The 15,408-nt window shown below is 41.9% G+C and overlaps 1 protein-coding gene across 1 annotated transcript; it reads left to right on the top strand.

The window, feature by feature from the left end:
- Positions 1-241: 241 nt before the first annotated feature.
- Positions 242-5,649, top strand: LOC306822292 (bactericidal permeability-increasing protein-like). The gene is made up of 16 exons (XM_079341203.1): positions 242-297; positions 890-1,001; positions 1,093-1,203; positions 1,311-1,442; positions 1,534-1,689; positions 1,808-1,871; positions 3,121-3,181; positions 3,257-3,348; positions 3,568-3,744; positions 3,828-3,887; positions 3,965-4,132; positions 4,216-4,283; positions 4,394-4,436; positions 4,519-4,582; positions 5,359-5,435; positions 5,576-5,649. Exons 2-16 carry the CDS (start codon positions 895-897, stop codon positions 5,615-5,617), a joined length of 1,422 nt encoding a protein of 473 aa, XP_079197329.1. The 5' UTR covers positions 242-297; positions 890-894; the 3' UTR covers positions 5,618-5,649.
- The last annotated feature ends 9,759 nt before the right edge of the window (positions 5,650-15,408 follow it).

Here is a 15,408-nt window from a genome sequence, read left to right as displayed (position 1 = left end):
TTTGCAGCACAATAGTTAGTAATGCATAAACATAATATTAAAAGGTGTGAGGTGTTACAAGCTGTCTCACTGCTAAATGGAAAGCAACAAGAGCAACACGCGAGCAAGCTCTGTTTCTGCTTTCTATTAATCATGTTTGATATTAATCATGTGCATATCCATATCCAAACTTTATTCAATCTGTTGTCATGTGATTTCTTCTACAGAACAGTCAGCTCTTTCAGACTTCCAATCCTTTACACGGCTGTGGTTGAAAGTACATCTACTTACAAGAACTGTGTTCAGTACAATTTTAAGGTAACTTAAACTATTTTAAGTTTTTTAGGTTATGAAAAATATTGACTTGAATACCAATGGCCACTTTATTCTTGTGGTTTTGCCACATGTACGAAGGCTGTTGTCCTAGTCGCAGCTTCTATGGGTTGAAGTCCGACCTTGGCCCTTTGCTGCATGTCGTTACCCACTCTCTCGTCTAACATTAGTTTCTCTTCAGCAATCTCATGAAATAAAGACAAAAAATGGGCAAATAGGATTCTGTTTAGTGTTATATCATAAATCTCAAACTGTTATGGCTTTATGAATCTTTCATAAAATATTTAAGTGTTTGAGAACCCTGTCACACTTGATACTTGACTTTAATAGCATAACTTCCTCAACTGTATCATCATCGGTCCATCAATCAGTCTTGCCAATGCATCCTATTCATATATAATACTAGATTAGCCTACAAAGAATCATTTATCCAAAAAAGGAAAATATGTGAACGAGGAATCCTCTGTATAATGCCTCTTTTATAGGTGAGGAATCTCAGAATCAATCTACCTCATAAAAGCAGAACTGTCTGTTTTATTATCCTGGTTGTGACCGTCTCCTTTTTATCTCCAAACAGTGAAAATGTTTCTGCGCTGCTTGCTGGCCCTGCTGGCTTTAACCTCACTTAGTTTTTGCACCAATCCCGGAGTACAAGTCCGACTAACAAAGAAAGGACTTGAATATGGTAGGTTTTCCTGCATGATGTTGTCACAGTTGAAAAGTACAGATCTCTGCAGAGTTTCGTCAACATGTTCCCTTTGCTTCGTTTGCTATAGGAAGACAACTGGGGATGGCTTCAATACAGCAGAAACTCAAAACCATCACGATCCCAGATATTTCCGGGAAAGTGAAGGTGCGTCCTATTGGCAAGGTCCAGTACAGCCTGTCGAAGTAAGGCAACCATTTCATCCATCCTCTTGTCAGTTCTATAAGAAACATAGACAGTAACCTTTGGTGTTATTTTAAGAACCTTCATAAAGACACGTTTTCTCTTCCAGTATGAGAATAAGGAGTGTGGGACTACCACTGTCTGAGTTAAGTCTGGTGCCAGGGACTGGTTTAAGACTGGGCATTAAAAATGCCTTTCTCAGTATGAATGGAAACTGGAGGGTTAAGTTCCACCGATTTCTGTGAGTGAAAAAATAATACTTATTACAGGCTTACATAGTTCAGTTTTTTGTTATATGTAGTTTATGCAGCAGTGACTCATCTCTTTTAAAGGAGGACCCACGGCTCTTTGGATCTGAACGTGAGAGGACTCACAATTACAACAAGTATTGCTGTCAAGAGTGATAAGACAGGAAGACCTGATGTCAGTACTGTCAGCTGTGCAGCAACGGTCGGCAGTGCAAGCATCAAATTCCACGGTGGAGGAAGGTACCCTGCTCTGCCCTATGTTTAAACCCATGTGGATGAATGAAATATTTTCTAGTTTTACTTGATGTGCTTGATACATTTCATATAGTGTAATTCCTGTTGTTGCCTTTTGTTCCAGCTGGCTGTACAATCTTTTCAGAAAATTCATTGATAAAGCTCTGAGAAAAGCACTGGAGAAAAAGGTGAGAGCCAACAAGCCTTAAACCCACTGTTTGTGATGACCATCCTTTCCTCTCACATACTGTATTCACCAAAGTATCTTCATTTAGCACAGGAGTCCAATTCCACATGTGAAATCCCCCCAAAAAGAGTTATTCTGAATAGCATAGGCTTTTTATTTAGAGGAAGAGTTAAAACCTCAGCCCATTTAAAAGTTGGGATGCTATGTGAAATCAAGAATGTGATGACTTACAAAACATTTAAACTGCATAATTTAAAATTTCACAGAGAAAACATATCAAATGTAGACACAGACATTTGATTGCTTTCGGAAAGGTTTTGGATTTATCTACCATTTTTGCTTCATGCCTGATTTTAGCTATCCAACACAGGGTTTCCATGTTATTTTACATTTCATAATGCTCCAAACATTTTAAATTCAAGTCAGGACAGTCAGCTAAGCTCCTACACTCATTAGCTATGAATCCATACTGATCTTACAGTATACTGTATATCCACAATATGGTTTGGCATTGTCTTGCTGAAATAAGAAAGGCTGTCTCTAAAAAATAAATAGTTGATTGGTTTCCATTGTTAACATCATATTACGCTCAAGAACTTGCATTGATGGTTCAACATTTATGGCGCCTTCTAAAATATGCAGGTTTCCTATGCCATGTGCACTAATGTAATATAATATCAACATGTATGCAGGTTTTGATTATCCTGTGATGATTATTATTTTAACTCAAGCTTTGGAAAGTTTTTCACTTTTCCTTAGTCCAGACCTAGAGAAGGCCAAGGTATTTCTGGATCTGGTTTATTTTTTGGTTTGCAATACATAGTTTCAAATAGCATGAATCAATCAATGAACTGTGTACACAGACAATGGTCATGCAGTGCTACATAACATTTGATATGTGGCCTTTGAGCATAGGGCTATGGGTTTCAAATGTTTTAAAATGTTCACCTTCATTGTTTTATTTGTGGTAATGAAAAGCAACACAAACATATGCAGTATTTTTAAGGTAAATGTAAGCCAGTAATGAATATAGTTTCCAATGACATCTGTTGGAGTTTGAAGTTCTTCAAAACTGTGCTTCAGTAAACATTTTGTGAAAAGATTATTTGTTTAAATAATCCTTATAAAAGAGATAAAATGCATTTTTCAAGTCTACTAGTAAATAGGTTATTTTCAAAATAGTGATTTCTCTGGTCAGTAATCACTGTGTAACATCAAGTTCCTTTAGCATCTGTTCTTTATTGTTGCAGCTCTGCCCTCTGGTGGCTGATGCTGTGTCTGATTTGAATCCTAAACTGAAGACCCTCAATGGTAAAATAATCTGTTCCAAATAATTGAATATTTCATTAATCGTGAACATATGACAGACTTTCTATCTTTCTGCAGTTTTAGCCAAAGTGGACGAGTTTGCTGAGATAGAATATTCCATGGTGTCATCGCCCACAGTGTCAGCATCTTCTATAGACTTGGGCTTGAAGGTAAACATTGTGAAGCATCCTGAACCTTTTTTTTTATCCTGAGCCTTTGTTTAGCAAATAGTAAGGTCTTTTACGTGCTCTTTTTTAAAGCGTCTTGAGATGGTAAAAAAAAATCATGAATGGGTGCTATACAAATAAAGATTGATTAGTAGTTTTACGTTGACTAAACGGACTGTTGAATTTATAGGTTTTCTCTCTTTGTGTTTCTTTTTTGTTTAGGGTGAATTTTACAATATCGGGAAACACCAGGAGCCTCCATTCTCACCCCCCAAATTTTCTCTCCCACCCAAAGTCAATGAAATGTTATACATCAGTGTGTCCACATTCACTGCCAACTCGGCAGCTTTTGTCTACAACAGAGCTGGAGTCCTCAGCATGAACATCACAGATGACATGGTTAGATGCCTCCTCTTTGTTCTTTTGTCAATTTACGTTCACAATGCCACACAGATCTATTACTAACTGACTCTCTAAAACAGATCCCACAAAGCTCTCCCATCCGTCTTGACACCAACACATTTGGAGCCTTCATCCCTCAGGTAACAACCTACTTCCTTGTAAAGAGAAGAATCATCTTCACTGGCAGTTTCTCAGCAATATCTTGTTGTATTTTTAGATTGCCAAACGCTTCCCAGGTCTGAAGATGAAATTCCTGGTCAATGCCCCGAAAGATCCAGTCATCAGTTTTGAGCCCAACAACGCCACAGTTAAGGCCACTGCTGCAGTGACGGCCTATGCTATCCAACCCAATGCTACACTTACTCCTCTCTTCGTTCTTAACTTGGTAGGTGACACAGCTGGTAGGTAAAAACTCTGTACGTCTGAAAACCACTAAGATGAAACTCTCTCACCATATTGCCTCTACAGGACATCAGTGTCAGCGCCCGAGTGTTTGTCAGTGGAATGAAGATTGCTGGGGCCATCACCCTAAACAAGTGAGTTACTAAAAAAAAATCACTGCATGCTCTCAGAGGAAGAAAAAAATAGGGCCAAGAGGTCTGTGTAAAGATGAACGTCACTGAATAATTTCTCCTAATTTGCACAGGTTGGGTCTGACCCTGGGGACTAGTTATGTTGGAGAGTTTCAGGTGAGAGCTGCATTCTAACACGAGTCACAAAGTGAATCATCAGTACCAACCGTACTCACTAACCCCGTCCTATAACCTGCAGGTCCAGTCCCTTGATGACATCCTCAACATTGTCCTCAAACTAGTAGTGATACCTCAACTAAACAGTGAGTTCTTGATTTTTTAATCAATATCTCATATGTGTGGAGTATGGGGTTTTGGGGTTTAATATTCTGATATTATTTTACTTCAACCTCTTCTCTAGTTTTACTTCAGCAGCATCATTTTTCTTCATAAGAAACTGGCCAAATGCAATTTAAAGCATTTGTCATGCAATCCAGTTGTTTCCCACTTTTTTCATCTTACAAACACAGGAACACTCTTAAATAAATGTTTGGGTGCAAGTATGTGCACTCCATGTATAATAGAGGCTTTAGTCCTCCATGCAGGCGGACCTGGTTTGAATCCAACCAGTGGCTCCATTTCTGCATATTATTCAAAACTCTCTTTCTCCCTGATTTCTGACCCCTGTACTGGCTTAAAATGCTAAAAAATATATAGACAGAGAGAATAAGAAACCAAGTAGAAAATCAGGGGGAGAGAGATTGGGGGATGACATGCCGGAAAGGAGCTACAGGTCATACTTGAACCCAGGATGCCTACTAAGTGAACGATCACACTGGCTTCCCATACCGTGCCATGCTTAAGCACAACTAGAGCCCCCTTTCCCCAGCGGGGGGGAGGCTGGGGCACAGTAGCCTACTGCTTAGGCACAGCAGGTATGACAGTGTGATCGCACCCTTAAAGAATAGCCTCTGTATGTGGCACATCCTAACCACAAGGACATCTGCACCCCCCATAGCATGTAATTCTTTAGAACACAAGCATATATATGATGCTGATGATGAGACAGTAACATGAAAATGTCAATTTTGCTTCCTAGCTCAACTCGCAAAGGGATACCCACTCCCTACTCTTGGAAAGATGAAGCTTGTGAACACACAGCTTCAGGTCCTTCAGGTCAGACACGAGAGCTTTTTTATCATTATGCACATATTTTATTATAATATCATAATATGATATGTACATTTTAAATGTGTCTGATCAACATAATTCAGAAATGTATACTAACTATAGATGGTGATCTTCATTTTTTCTAGGACTATATGCTGATTGGATCGGATGTCCAGTTCACACGTTAAAATATCCTTCTGGAAACTCTTTACTGTACTGTCATGCCAGTATGAAGACATGGCAAAAGAATCAACAAGGACAAATATTGATTGAGCTTTGATGCTCAACTTGAGGAATGTGTTGATCCATAGTAACATTTTTGATGCAGCTTGAGACAAACCCTTCATTTAAATGTTTCGGTTTTAGTCTCTTTAAAATGCCAAGACATCAGTCAACCACCAACACTTCAGACAGAACAACAGTTTTTAAAAAAAACAAACAATAAACTTTATATCATCCATAGTTTTCAGTGTCTGAAGCAATATTACATATACAAACATAGTGACTGTGTAAATAAAAATACAACTCATCACATGAAAAAATGTCAGAAAGTTCTTGAATGTGATGACATAAACAATGTCCAGCTTCCACTGACTGGCAGGAAACTGTTTCTTAATCTTTACCTATGTCCTTTTCATTTCCTCTCACTTCATCAATGTTTTGATCATGGTGTGTTACAATTAATCAGAAGATGTTTTTTATTGTAGTTATGTCACTAAAAAATGTGTTGAATATTTCTTACTTGAGAAGTTTTTACTTGACTGTATTTGAAGAAAACGTGAACTTATTTGTATTTTTGAGAATTTTTAATAAAGTGGTTCGAAAACTCATTTCATCTCGAGGTTTTTTTTTAATCTGTTTGTGTTTTTACATAATATTGCTTTTGTTGAGGGGGCTCAAGTGATGTGGAGAGAGTTGGCGCGTCTGAGTCGAGCTCTCTGACCAAGTAGTTTATTTGACATTTTGAAAACAGATTAATGCAGTAAAATTCACAAGATGTTCTGGCTTGAACTTTGGAGGAAGACGTCTGAAAACAGACCAACTTTGAAACCTAAATCTCTGAACAAATAGCCAGACCAAGAGGCAAACAGAGACCTGATAAGATGATGGACAAGATAACCAAAGGAGTTTTTGTCAAGCTCATTTCCAGTTTGAATGCAAAGCTCAACCACATAGCCAAATCAGTGAGCTTGGTATGTTCAAATGTAAAAGTTGTCAGGAGGATAACAGAAGACACAGAACAAAGAATACCCTCCTGCAAGTCCTTTTAAAATCATACCTGAAAACTCTGGCTGATGTGGTTAAGTTGCAGCTATTTTTAATTCTAGTCTTTAATAAACCTTACAGCAAAACGTGACTAGACTTTTTTTTAAAAGCCTTGTTTGCATTTTTTTTTAAAGTTCATTTGGACATTCCTGGTCCGTTGTAACATTTTCTGAAATTCTGTAAATCGGATTTTGCAGAGTTTAAAAAAAAAAGAAGGAAATTGATGATGACTGCGTTCATCACACGACATTGTTTAGCCGAGTACTCATTTGCACCCCTCATAAAAACCCCTGATTCTGGCTGCTGAGCCTGGCAAGTGTGAAGCCTGGCAGTTTACAGTAAGGGCAGAATCACACTCTTTACTCTGACATACACGCACACACACACACACACACACACATACAGACAGACACACACACCCAAAAAATATATTTTTAACCACATTCACACCACTCTTTGATATCTATCTGTTAGGGAACAGGAAGGTTCTCCTTCTTCTTCTTCTTCACCCCAAAACATCTTTCTGTTTTGCAAATTACTTTGGACTGGTTTTCTTTCTCTGTGAGGTCCCAGAGACCTTAGCTTTGGAGAGAGAACACCCTGAGGTGCTTACAGCATGTGTGGTGGCACACCGTGCAGTGGAAAAGGACACCTCCAGTGTGGAAGAGGATTTTTCTGGAGGTTTGGCTGACGTCTTTTTCGCTCAATTAACTGAGATAGCCCCCTGCTCTCAGTTTTCTCGAGAAGCCCCTATATCAGAGCAGGAATCCTCTATAGCTTCACTGAAACAAATGGCTGGTAGTGCCAAAGATCTGAAGGGAAAAGCTGAGGAGGGTTTCTTTATCCAAGACAGAGTTTTGTTCAGGAAATGGTGCCCTCGTGACGATCCTGCAGATAAACTGTGGACCAGGTATGACACAGACTGTGTTGCCTGAGGGTTTTAGGAAAGAAGTCATTCGTTTGGCTCATCAGGTAGCCATGACAGGCCACTTAGAAACTCGGAAAACTCAAGAGAAAATCAGAGGGCATCTTTATTGGCCCAGAATGCACAAAGATGTGGCAGCTGTCACGCTTGTCAGATAACAGGCAAGCCGAACCAAACTATTGTAGTTGCCCCTCTCTGCCATATTCCTGTCATGGATGAACCTTTTTCCAGAGTAATGATTGGTTGTGTTGGGTCTCTACCAAAAACTAAGAAAGGGAATGAATACCTCTTGACGATAATGGAAAGATGTTAAGTCAGTTGAGCCGGTGACAGCTAGGCTTAAGAATTCTGGTGCTCTGGCCAATCTCAGCGAGTCAACAAGTCATCTCACCACTGACCAGAGAGATGATGGGTTATAGGCCTCTGTTTAAAGATACCCCTGGTTCAAACTTAATAACTCATGGTGTCGACACAGGTGGAGCTACTCCTATTAAACAACATCCATACATCCATCCATTAATCCACAAAAATGGGCTCAGGTAAAACCAGAGCATCTGTAAATGGAAGAAATTGGTGTGACTGAGCAGGGCTCAAGCAAGTGGAGTTCTCCTTTAGTCCCTTTTCCTAGATTTGACTGTTCGTCCATGTATTGATTATCGAAAGGTAAAGTAATGTAACCAAAATGGATGATTACCCTATTCCGAGAATGGAAGACTGCATTGACAGGATTGGCAGTGCACAGTATGTGTCAACATTTTAAAAGGATATTGGCAGGTGCCCTTGACAGATCTGGCAAAGGACGCATCTGTGTTTGTGACGCCATAGTGTTTATATCGTTATCATGTCCTTCCTTTCGGCATGACAATGCAACGTTTCAAAGGTTGATGAACTACATAACTTCTGGACTGACGAACACTGTGACATATTTAGACGAGTACAGTATAGACATTTTACCAATGTCGCTAGTTAACTGAGAATGGGTTTAAGCTGTGTCTGGTCTGTGTTTTCCTGTGATCTTAAACGCACCACTCCTGAGGTGCTGTGTCTGCGTATTGAGACTCAGGTGCAGAGAGCAAAAACTGGAGGAGGATTCATATGGACGCCAACTCGAAAGCTGCCGGACTTGACAGCCAACCCAGCCCACAAACTTGTTTGAAACCAGTGTAAATGTGATTTAACTACAACTGTACTTGCCGCTCATCCAAAAGCCGTCGGTGCAGACCACGCGGTAAGACCACCAGATGCTTGGCTGACCCAGCCTCATATTTGAGAACCAGTCCTTTCTGTCTCAGTCTTCTCATCTCTGTCATCCTTCATGATTAGGGCTAGCTGTTACCGGTGTTAGCTTGTAACATATCCCAACAAACCCAGATCTTTTTTGTGGGTTCAGCATTTTGCAAATAAAGGTTTAGAGTGGAGTGTGATATATATACCACAGATTACTCCTGATTCTGGTCCTGCAGCTAACTTCACACCCCAGTGGACATCACTCTGTGCTGGCCCTCTCAGAATTTAGTGCTGCATTTGCTTTAAGTTGGCTTGAATTGGATTTATCATATTAATCTCATTTGTAAATGTCAATGATAAGCGCCATGATTTGGTTCTGTTAGCGCTCTCCCACTTTCGGTTTTCCCCATGTCTCTCTGCTCCTCCTGTGTCTCCTCCCCCAGTCTGCATCAGCGGCAGGTATGGCTACCAGGTGCCATCTATTCAACTCATCAACCCCAGCATTTAAGCCTGATTTCAACTCTCAGTCTCTGCTGGATTATTGACTCCAGTTGTGGTATTGTAACCATTATCTTGGCTTACACAATTTTTGCTCTCATTGAAGTCTTGGTTGAATTTCCTTGTACTTACCCTCCTCGTGTTTTTCCCCTGCAATCAGCATTCAACGAGACTCACCTGGTTCCCTGCTCACCTGCCTGCCTGTTGCTCTTCAGCTCACTCGTCACATCAGTCGTTTGGGATTCAGTAATGTCACCAGGATTATGCTCACTCACGGATGAGCAAGGACACTTTGCATATTTCACATCACTCATGTTCACTATATCATTGTTAATTAAATTGACTTTGTTTCACTTTATCTTGTCTGAGTCATGCGTCTGGGTCCAAACAATTATACACACTGTGTATCATAACAGATACGTCTTCTATGCTTAGCGAGGTAATCCATTTAGTTCTATTAGGACTTATGCCTGGAGTCATTCTTTTTACCCCAAATATGCTTCCTCTGAGTAATAAAATGGAAACATAACATATATGTTTATTGTTTTGCAGATGATACTGAACTATAAAGCCATGATTGATTGATTGATAGATAGATAAATAGATAGATAAACTGTTGAGCGGGTCCACAATACTGCAGCACATGCGCTGACAGAACTGGGGACTTCTATATTACTCCTGTTTTGGCTTCTCTGCACTGGCTACCTATAAAATGGAAAATATAATTTGAAATCCTTCTTCCCACCTACAAAGCTCATAAAGATGTGGCACTACTTTATCATCTGCATCTCCCTCTGTCCCCTGTCAAGGCTGACACAGTTATAGTAAATTGTGATTCAACATAACTCTGGTTCTGCTCGGTTTTTGCCTCTAGAAGGCAGTTTTCTTTGCGTAATGTTTCTTAGTGCTTTACTGATGGTGAATTAATTTTGGGTCTGTGTAAATATTATGGAAAAGAGTAAGGTGTAGACCTGCTTTTTTTCCTGACATATCTGCAGGTAACATTTGCAAGTAAAATGTGTTATGGATCACTGCTATAATAATAAAGATTGATTCTTAGAAAAGCAATACTAATTATTTTTTGTATTTTGTGATTTTCTTCAGGCAACGTGTTTGGTAAATCATCAACAAATTGCATCTTCCCTGGTCAAACTTTGAGTAAGCTTTATAGGACAGTAAAGTATAAGCCTTACAAACCTATCGAACAAATACTCCACCCTCTCCAACTTAGCCAAATCATTTAGTCATGGATAATGCACCTTATGATCACTGCTGAATACACATACTCCACAGTTTGCAAACAATGGGCTGTTTTCGCTCAAAGAGTCATATTTGCACAAAATTCTGTAATATTACTCCACCTTGTTAGTCAGCATGATACTCTATCTTCACAATTTCATTACACTCTTTGTCAACAGATACATGTGATCTGTAAAGGAGGATGCAATAGTATTCTTTAACAAAGGCAATCTCAGTCAGGAACTTCCTAAGTATAGACAGTTTATTAAATGTCCGATCAGAGAGGGAAATCATGGATAATGCACCTCATGATCTTTGTGAAATCTGTGAATCACCTGCAGGTGGTTCACAGATTTCCTGTCTGACAGGAGACAGCAGGTGAAGCTGGGGAAGAATTAGAAGTATTAGACAGCAGGACTGTCAGCACTGGCTCCCCTTAAGGCTGCGTGCTTTCTCCTCTGCTCTTCTCCCTGTACACTAACAGCTGCACCTCCACTCACCAGTCTGTCAAGGTACAGTACTCAAGTTCGCAGACGACAACACCCTCATTGGACTCATCTCTAGTGGGGATGAGTCTGCCTACAGGTGGGAGGCTGACCATCTAGTGACCTGGTGCAGCGACAACAACCTAGAGCTTAATGCTCTGAAGACAGTGGAGATGGTTGTGGACTTCAGGAAAAATGCATCCTCCCCCAGCCCCATCACCATCATTGACTACCCAGTGTCTACTGTGGAGTCTTTCAACCTCTTGGGGACCACCATCGCCCAGGACCTCAAGTGGGAACTGAACATCATCTCCAAACATCAAGAAAGGACAGCAGAGGGTGTACTTCCTGCAGCAGTGGAAGAAGTTTAACCTGCCAAAGACCATGATGGTGCAGGTGCCATCATCGACTCCATCCTCTCCTCCTCAATCACAGTCTGCAGCTACAGCAAAATACAAGTGCAGGCTGCAGTGTATCATCTGCTCTGCAGAGAAGGTGATTGGCTGGCTGCAATCTACCATTTCTCCACGACCTGTACACCTCCAGGATCCTGAGGCGTGCAGGTAAGATCGTGGCCGACTCCTCTCACCCTGCACATGGAGCCTCTGGGAAGTGAGTTGATCAGGACCAAAACCTCTCGCCACAAGAACAGTTTCTTCCCCTCAGCTGTCAGCCTCATGAACAATGTCACTGCCTGTAGCAAAGATCACTAGTTCCCCACAGGTTTCCTCTCTTTTTTTATTTACTGCACCTCACTTCAGAACACTTCCTGGTGTCTCCCTCCTCCCTGATCGCATGTGATTGCACTCTGTCACTGATTAGTTCAATTGCATTCACCTGTTTACGGCTTATTTAAGATGGCACTCCCCTTCACTCACGTTTGGCAGTTCAGAGCTGGTAAGGTGTTCTTTTTCCTCATTACTGTTTTTTGTTATTTAGTCTACTTTAATTTATTATATTATTTTATTTTGTCTTTCAGCACCAACATTTCATGTGTGTTTTCGTCTGTGGTCATTATTATTCAACCAAATAAACCCTTTTGAACTGATGCAATCTCCAACTCGTGCATTCTAACCGATGCCCATGGTGACAGCCCTCTCCCCCTGAACCCTTCATGATACTGCCCTCCCCCCACATACACAGACTCTCATCAGCCCAACAGTCAAAAAACATGTAACGGTTGTGATTATGGAATGTACCTTTAACAATGTGTATACTGTGTCGCTTAGTGGCGACGTCATCAAGCAGTGCCTGTGCTACCTGCTCCTCGTGGAACGATGCGCACACTACGCTGGTCGGACGTATTATTTTTCGCTCCTGTTTTCTTTATTTTATAGAACAACAATGATGGTCAAATATGGCACTATTTTGTTCATGTATGAAACGATAGTAGCCGTACAACCGGGCTTGATAAGGTTGGAGTGTTTATTTAAATAAACGACGAGCATTGAAATCCCCGTATAGTGTGGACGTGAGTTTTTGCCTGCCGTTTTCCTCCACTCTCCACGGCCTTAACAGAGCAACGGACCCAAAACCATCACAAATGGCGCCCGAACAACTTTTCCTTGGACCTTTCATCAACGACCAGTGCAAGTATTCGAAGTGAACATTTTTTTCACCATTCTTTTTTCGCCGTTTTGGACTGTGTTAAGCTTGGCCGCGCTTTTCGGCGACATCAAAGTCACAAGCGGGTACGCGCGCGGGAGTGTCGCAGCGCGGACGGACAGAGAGTCGGCTTCAGACGGAACGCTCTAAGTTTCCTGGAGTTTCGGTGTACAGAGTTTCCCTCCGGCAGCTACGGTAGGCGACCCGGTGGATGCGGCGACGGCTCCCAGTTTGCTGTTACTGAGTGCTTCGTCCCTGGCTGTACGTGAATGCTCCTCGGATCCCCAAAGACGTGTTTTTCTCCTCCCCAGCGCCTGCCACTCTCCTGCTCTTTTCCCCCGTGGATTTCCGTCACTCATGCCCGGACTGTTTCTGTGGAGCTGACGTGATCGGTTGGGTAAAGTATACTAACTGGAATAATTACTAACAAATAAAGGAGAAAAGAAAGAAGAAACACAGCATTGATAGACTGAAACTGTAGTTATCGCCTCTTACAAGTGTGTGAAAATAACTATTCAGACTGTGGTTGGCATAACTTATTTGTGAATAACACTTTATTCATAATCTATATTTCAGTGATTTCATTCAGTATTTACAAGAGAGGTGTTTTCCTGCTGTTTATGCCATTTCTAATTTTTCTCTTGTATTTCTGGTGTGTTTTCAGTGAAAAATATTTTCTCTACGAGTGATTTAAAGGAGTACACTGTCTAATGTCTATACCTTATCGCAGTATTTGCTACACTGTGTGGTTTAGTAGACCCGAGCTACATTTATAATTATATGAATCACTTTTGGAAGTTAACTAATATTTGTCTCTAAAAAAAAACAAAACAAAAAAAAAACACATACAATGGCGACCCATCCTGACTTAACTGACTGCGACGTTCACGTTGACTTTATGCCCCTCCCACCTCGAGCCACTCGGAGTCTGCCCACTGCTGACCTTGAGCTGGAGGTGAAGAGTCTGCAAGCCGAGGTGGAGATGCTTCAGATGTGTCTGCATGATTCTCTTGAGCTACAGAAAAGTATCTTACGGCAATGGGACCAAAGCAACAAGACAGGCCTCAAAGCCCCCCCTGCTCAGCCCGCTAATCTTGTCCCAATGTCCGCTTCGACCCCACATGCACCTGATTCTTCCTACATGAGACCTCAGTATTCTGACATGATGGCTCCGGATCGCACTCCAGCTGTTACACCTGCTTCACGCCTTCAGTCGAATTCTCTTGAAATCAACAATACTACAAGAGTTCTTGCAGCCGCGCTGCATCAGGCAAAAATTGAGCCTCCTGTGTTCACTGGTGATGGTGTAATTCATCCGGAAGACTGGCTACAATCTGTCAATACATACAGGTCTTCCCTCGACTTAACAGATATTCAGATCCTCAGGGAACTACCACGCTTCCTAGCTAAAGAGCCGAAGAAGTGGTTCAGCGTGCTCAAAACTCATGTTTGTACTTGGAACGACTTCTGTGAACTGTTCAGGATGGTCTTCCTACCCGCTGACAATCAGGAGCGTATCTTGAGAGGTATCCTAGACCGCGTCCAAAGGCCTGAGGAACCCCTCCCCACGTTCATTGCCCATATGCTCAGCGAATTTAAGAAACTTAGGAGTCCACCATCAGAGCTCGAACAAATTGAACTGATCTGTAAGCACACTCTTGAAAAGTACAGAGTCGCGCTTTATGGCGCATCTGTCAAATCAGGCATTGAGCTAATGCTGCGAGCGCATGAACTTCACTCTGTCCTTGGCCCTAACCCTCCTCAGCCATCCCGTGCTAAAGTGAAAAATATGCCCGATAGAGAAACTTATTGCTTCAAATGCTCCATGCCGGGTTTTACTTCCCGCACCTGCCCTAACTGTTCCACAGGCCCCCAGAGACCCCCACAGTCACCTAGACCCACCGTTGAGCTATCACAAGACCCACCTCTAGACCCTAGTTCCCACTCTGATGCTGTGAGAGCTGAAAACAGATATGCTGTGGCAGAGGCAAGGCCATTCACTAGGAAGCAGGAAAACTTCCAGGGGGGGAGGACATTTCGCAGAGGCAACCCTCCCCCCAGTCGCTAACCCCGCCTCCCCCTCCATCGCCCGCCCCAAATGATCAACCTGTGCTCGGTCACGTGGAAGATGAAACTTCAGAGTCATTATGGAACACCCCACTTAAGGCGAAGGTGTGTTTTAAAGGGGCAGCGATAGAAGCCACTTTCGACACAGGTGCCTCACTCTCAGCTGTGAGAGCAGACTTAGTCCACGAAAATATTCAGAACGGATCCTACACTAACACATGGTCAGGCCCGCCAATCCGGCTCGCAAACAGCGCACCCTGCAACCCATCTGGGGTCACCTGGCTAACAATTGGGTTTATGGGCAAACGTTTCTATCAGCGGTTTGTTATAATCCCTGGACTCTCCTCTCCCCTAGTTATGGGAATGGACTTTATGAAACGTGCATCAATCACCATACATGTGCCTACTAGAACTGTGCTCAGGGGTGACGACTCACTCTGCCTTGATGACTTTGTTGAAGATGGACTAGATGCAACATGTCTGTCAAATGAAATCATGATGTGTCTCGATTCTCCACAACCTGCCCTTCGTGATAAGGTAGACCAAGCAAACTTAGTAGAGAATGAGAAAACAGAGCTGTTAAAGCTGCTTGAAGACTACAGTGATCTGTTCGATGGTCGCCTCGGCCGCACCTCCCTCACTGAACATGTCATTGTCACCGGAGATG

Source organism: Symphodus melops (genome assembly GCF_947650265.1).
Source record: "Symphodus melops genome assembly, chromosome: 4".
NCBI lineage: Eukaryota > Metazoa > Chordata > Actinopteri > Labriformes > Labridae > Symphodus > Symphodus melops.
The sequence above is the reverse complement of the archived record's forward strand: the minus strand, read 5'-3'. Positions and strand labels throughout refer to the sequence as shown.

What these genes read in the sequence shown, in the direction of transcription:
- LOC306822292 (XM_079341203.1), top strand. Translation starts at nt 895, where the DNA reads ATGTTTCTGCGCTGCTTGCTGGCCCTGCTGGCTTTAACCTCACTTAGT. An exon ending in AAAGGACTTGAATATGGTAG is followed by an intron (nt 1,002 to 1,092) that starts GTTTTCCTGCAT and finishes TGCTATAGGAAG; the next exon opens with ACAACTGGGGATGGCTTCAA. An exon ending in GTCCAGTACAGCCTGTCGAA is followed by an intron (nt 1,204 to 1,310) that starts GTAAGGCAACCA and finishes TTTCTCTTCCAG; the next exon opens with TATGAGAATAAGGAGTGTGG.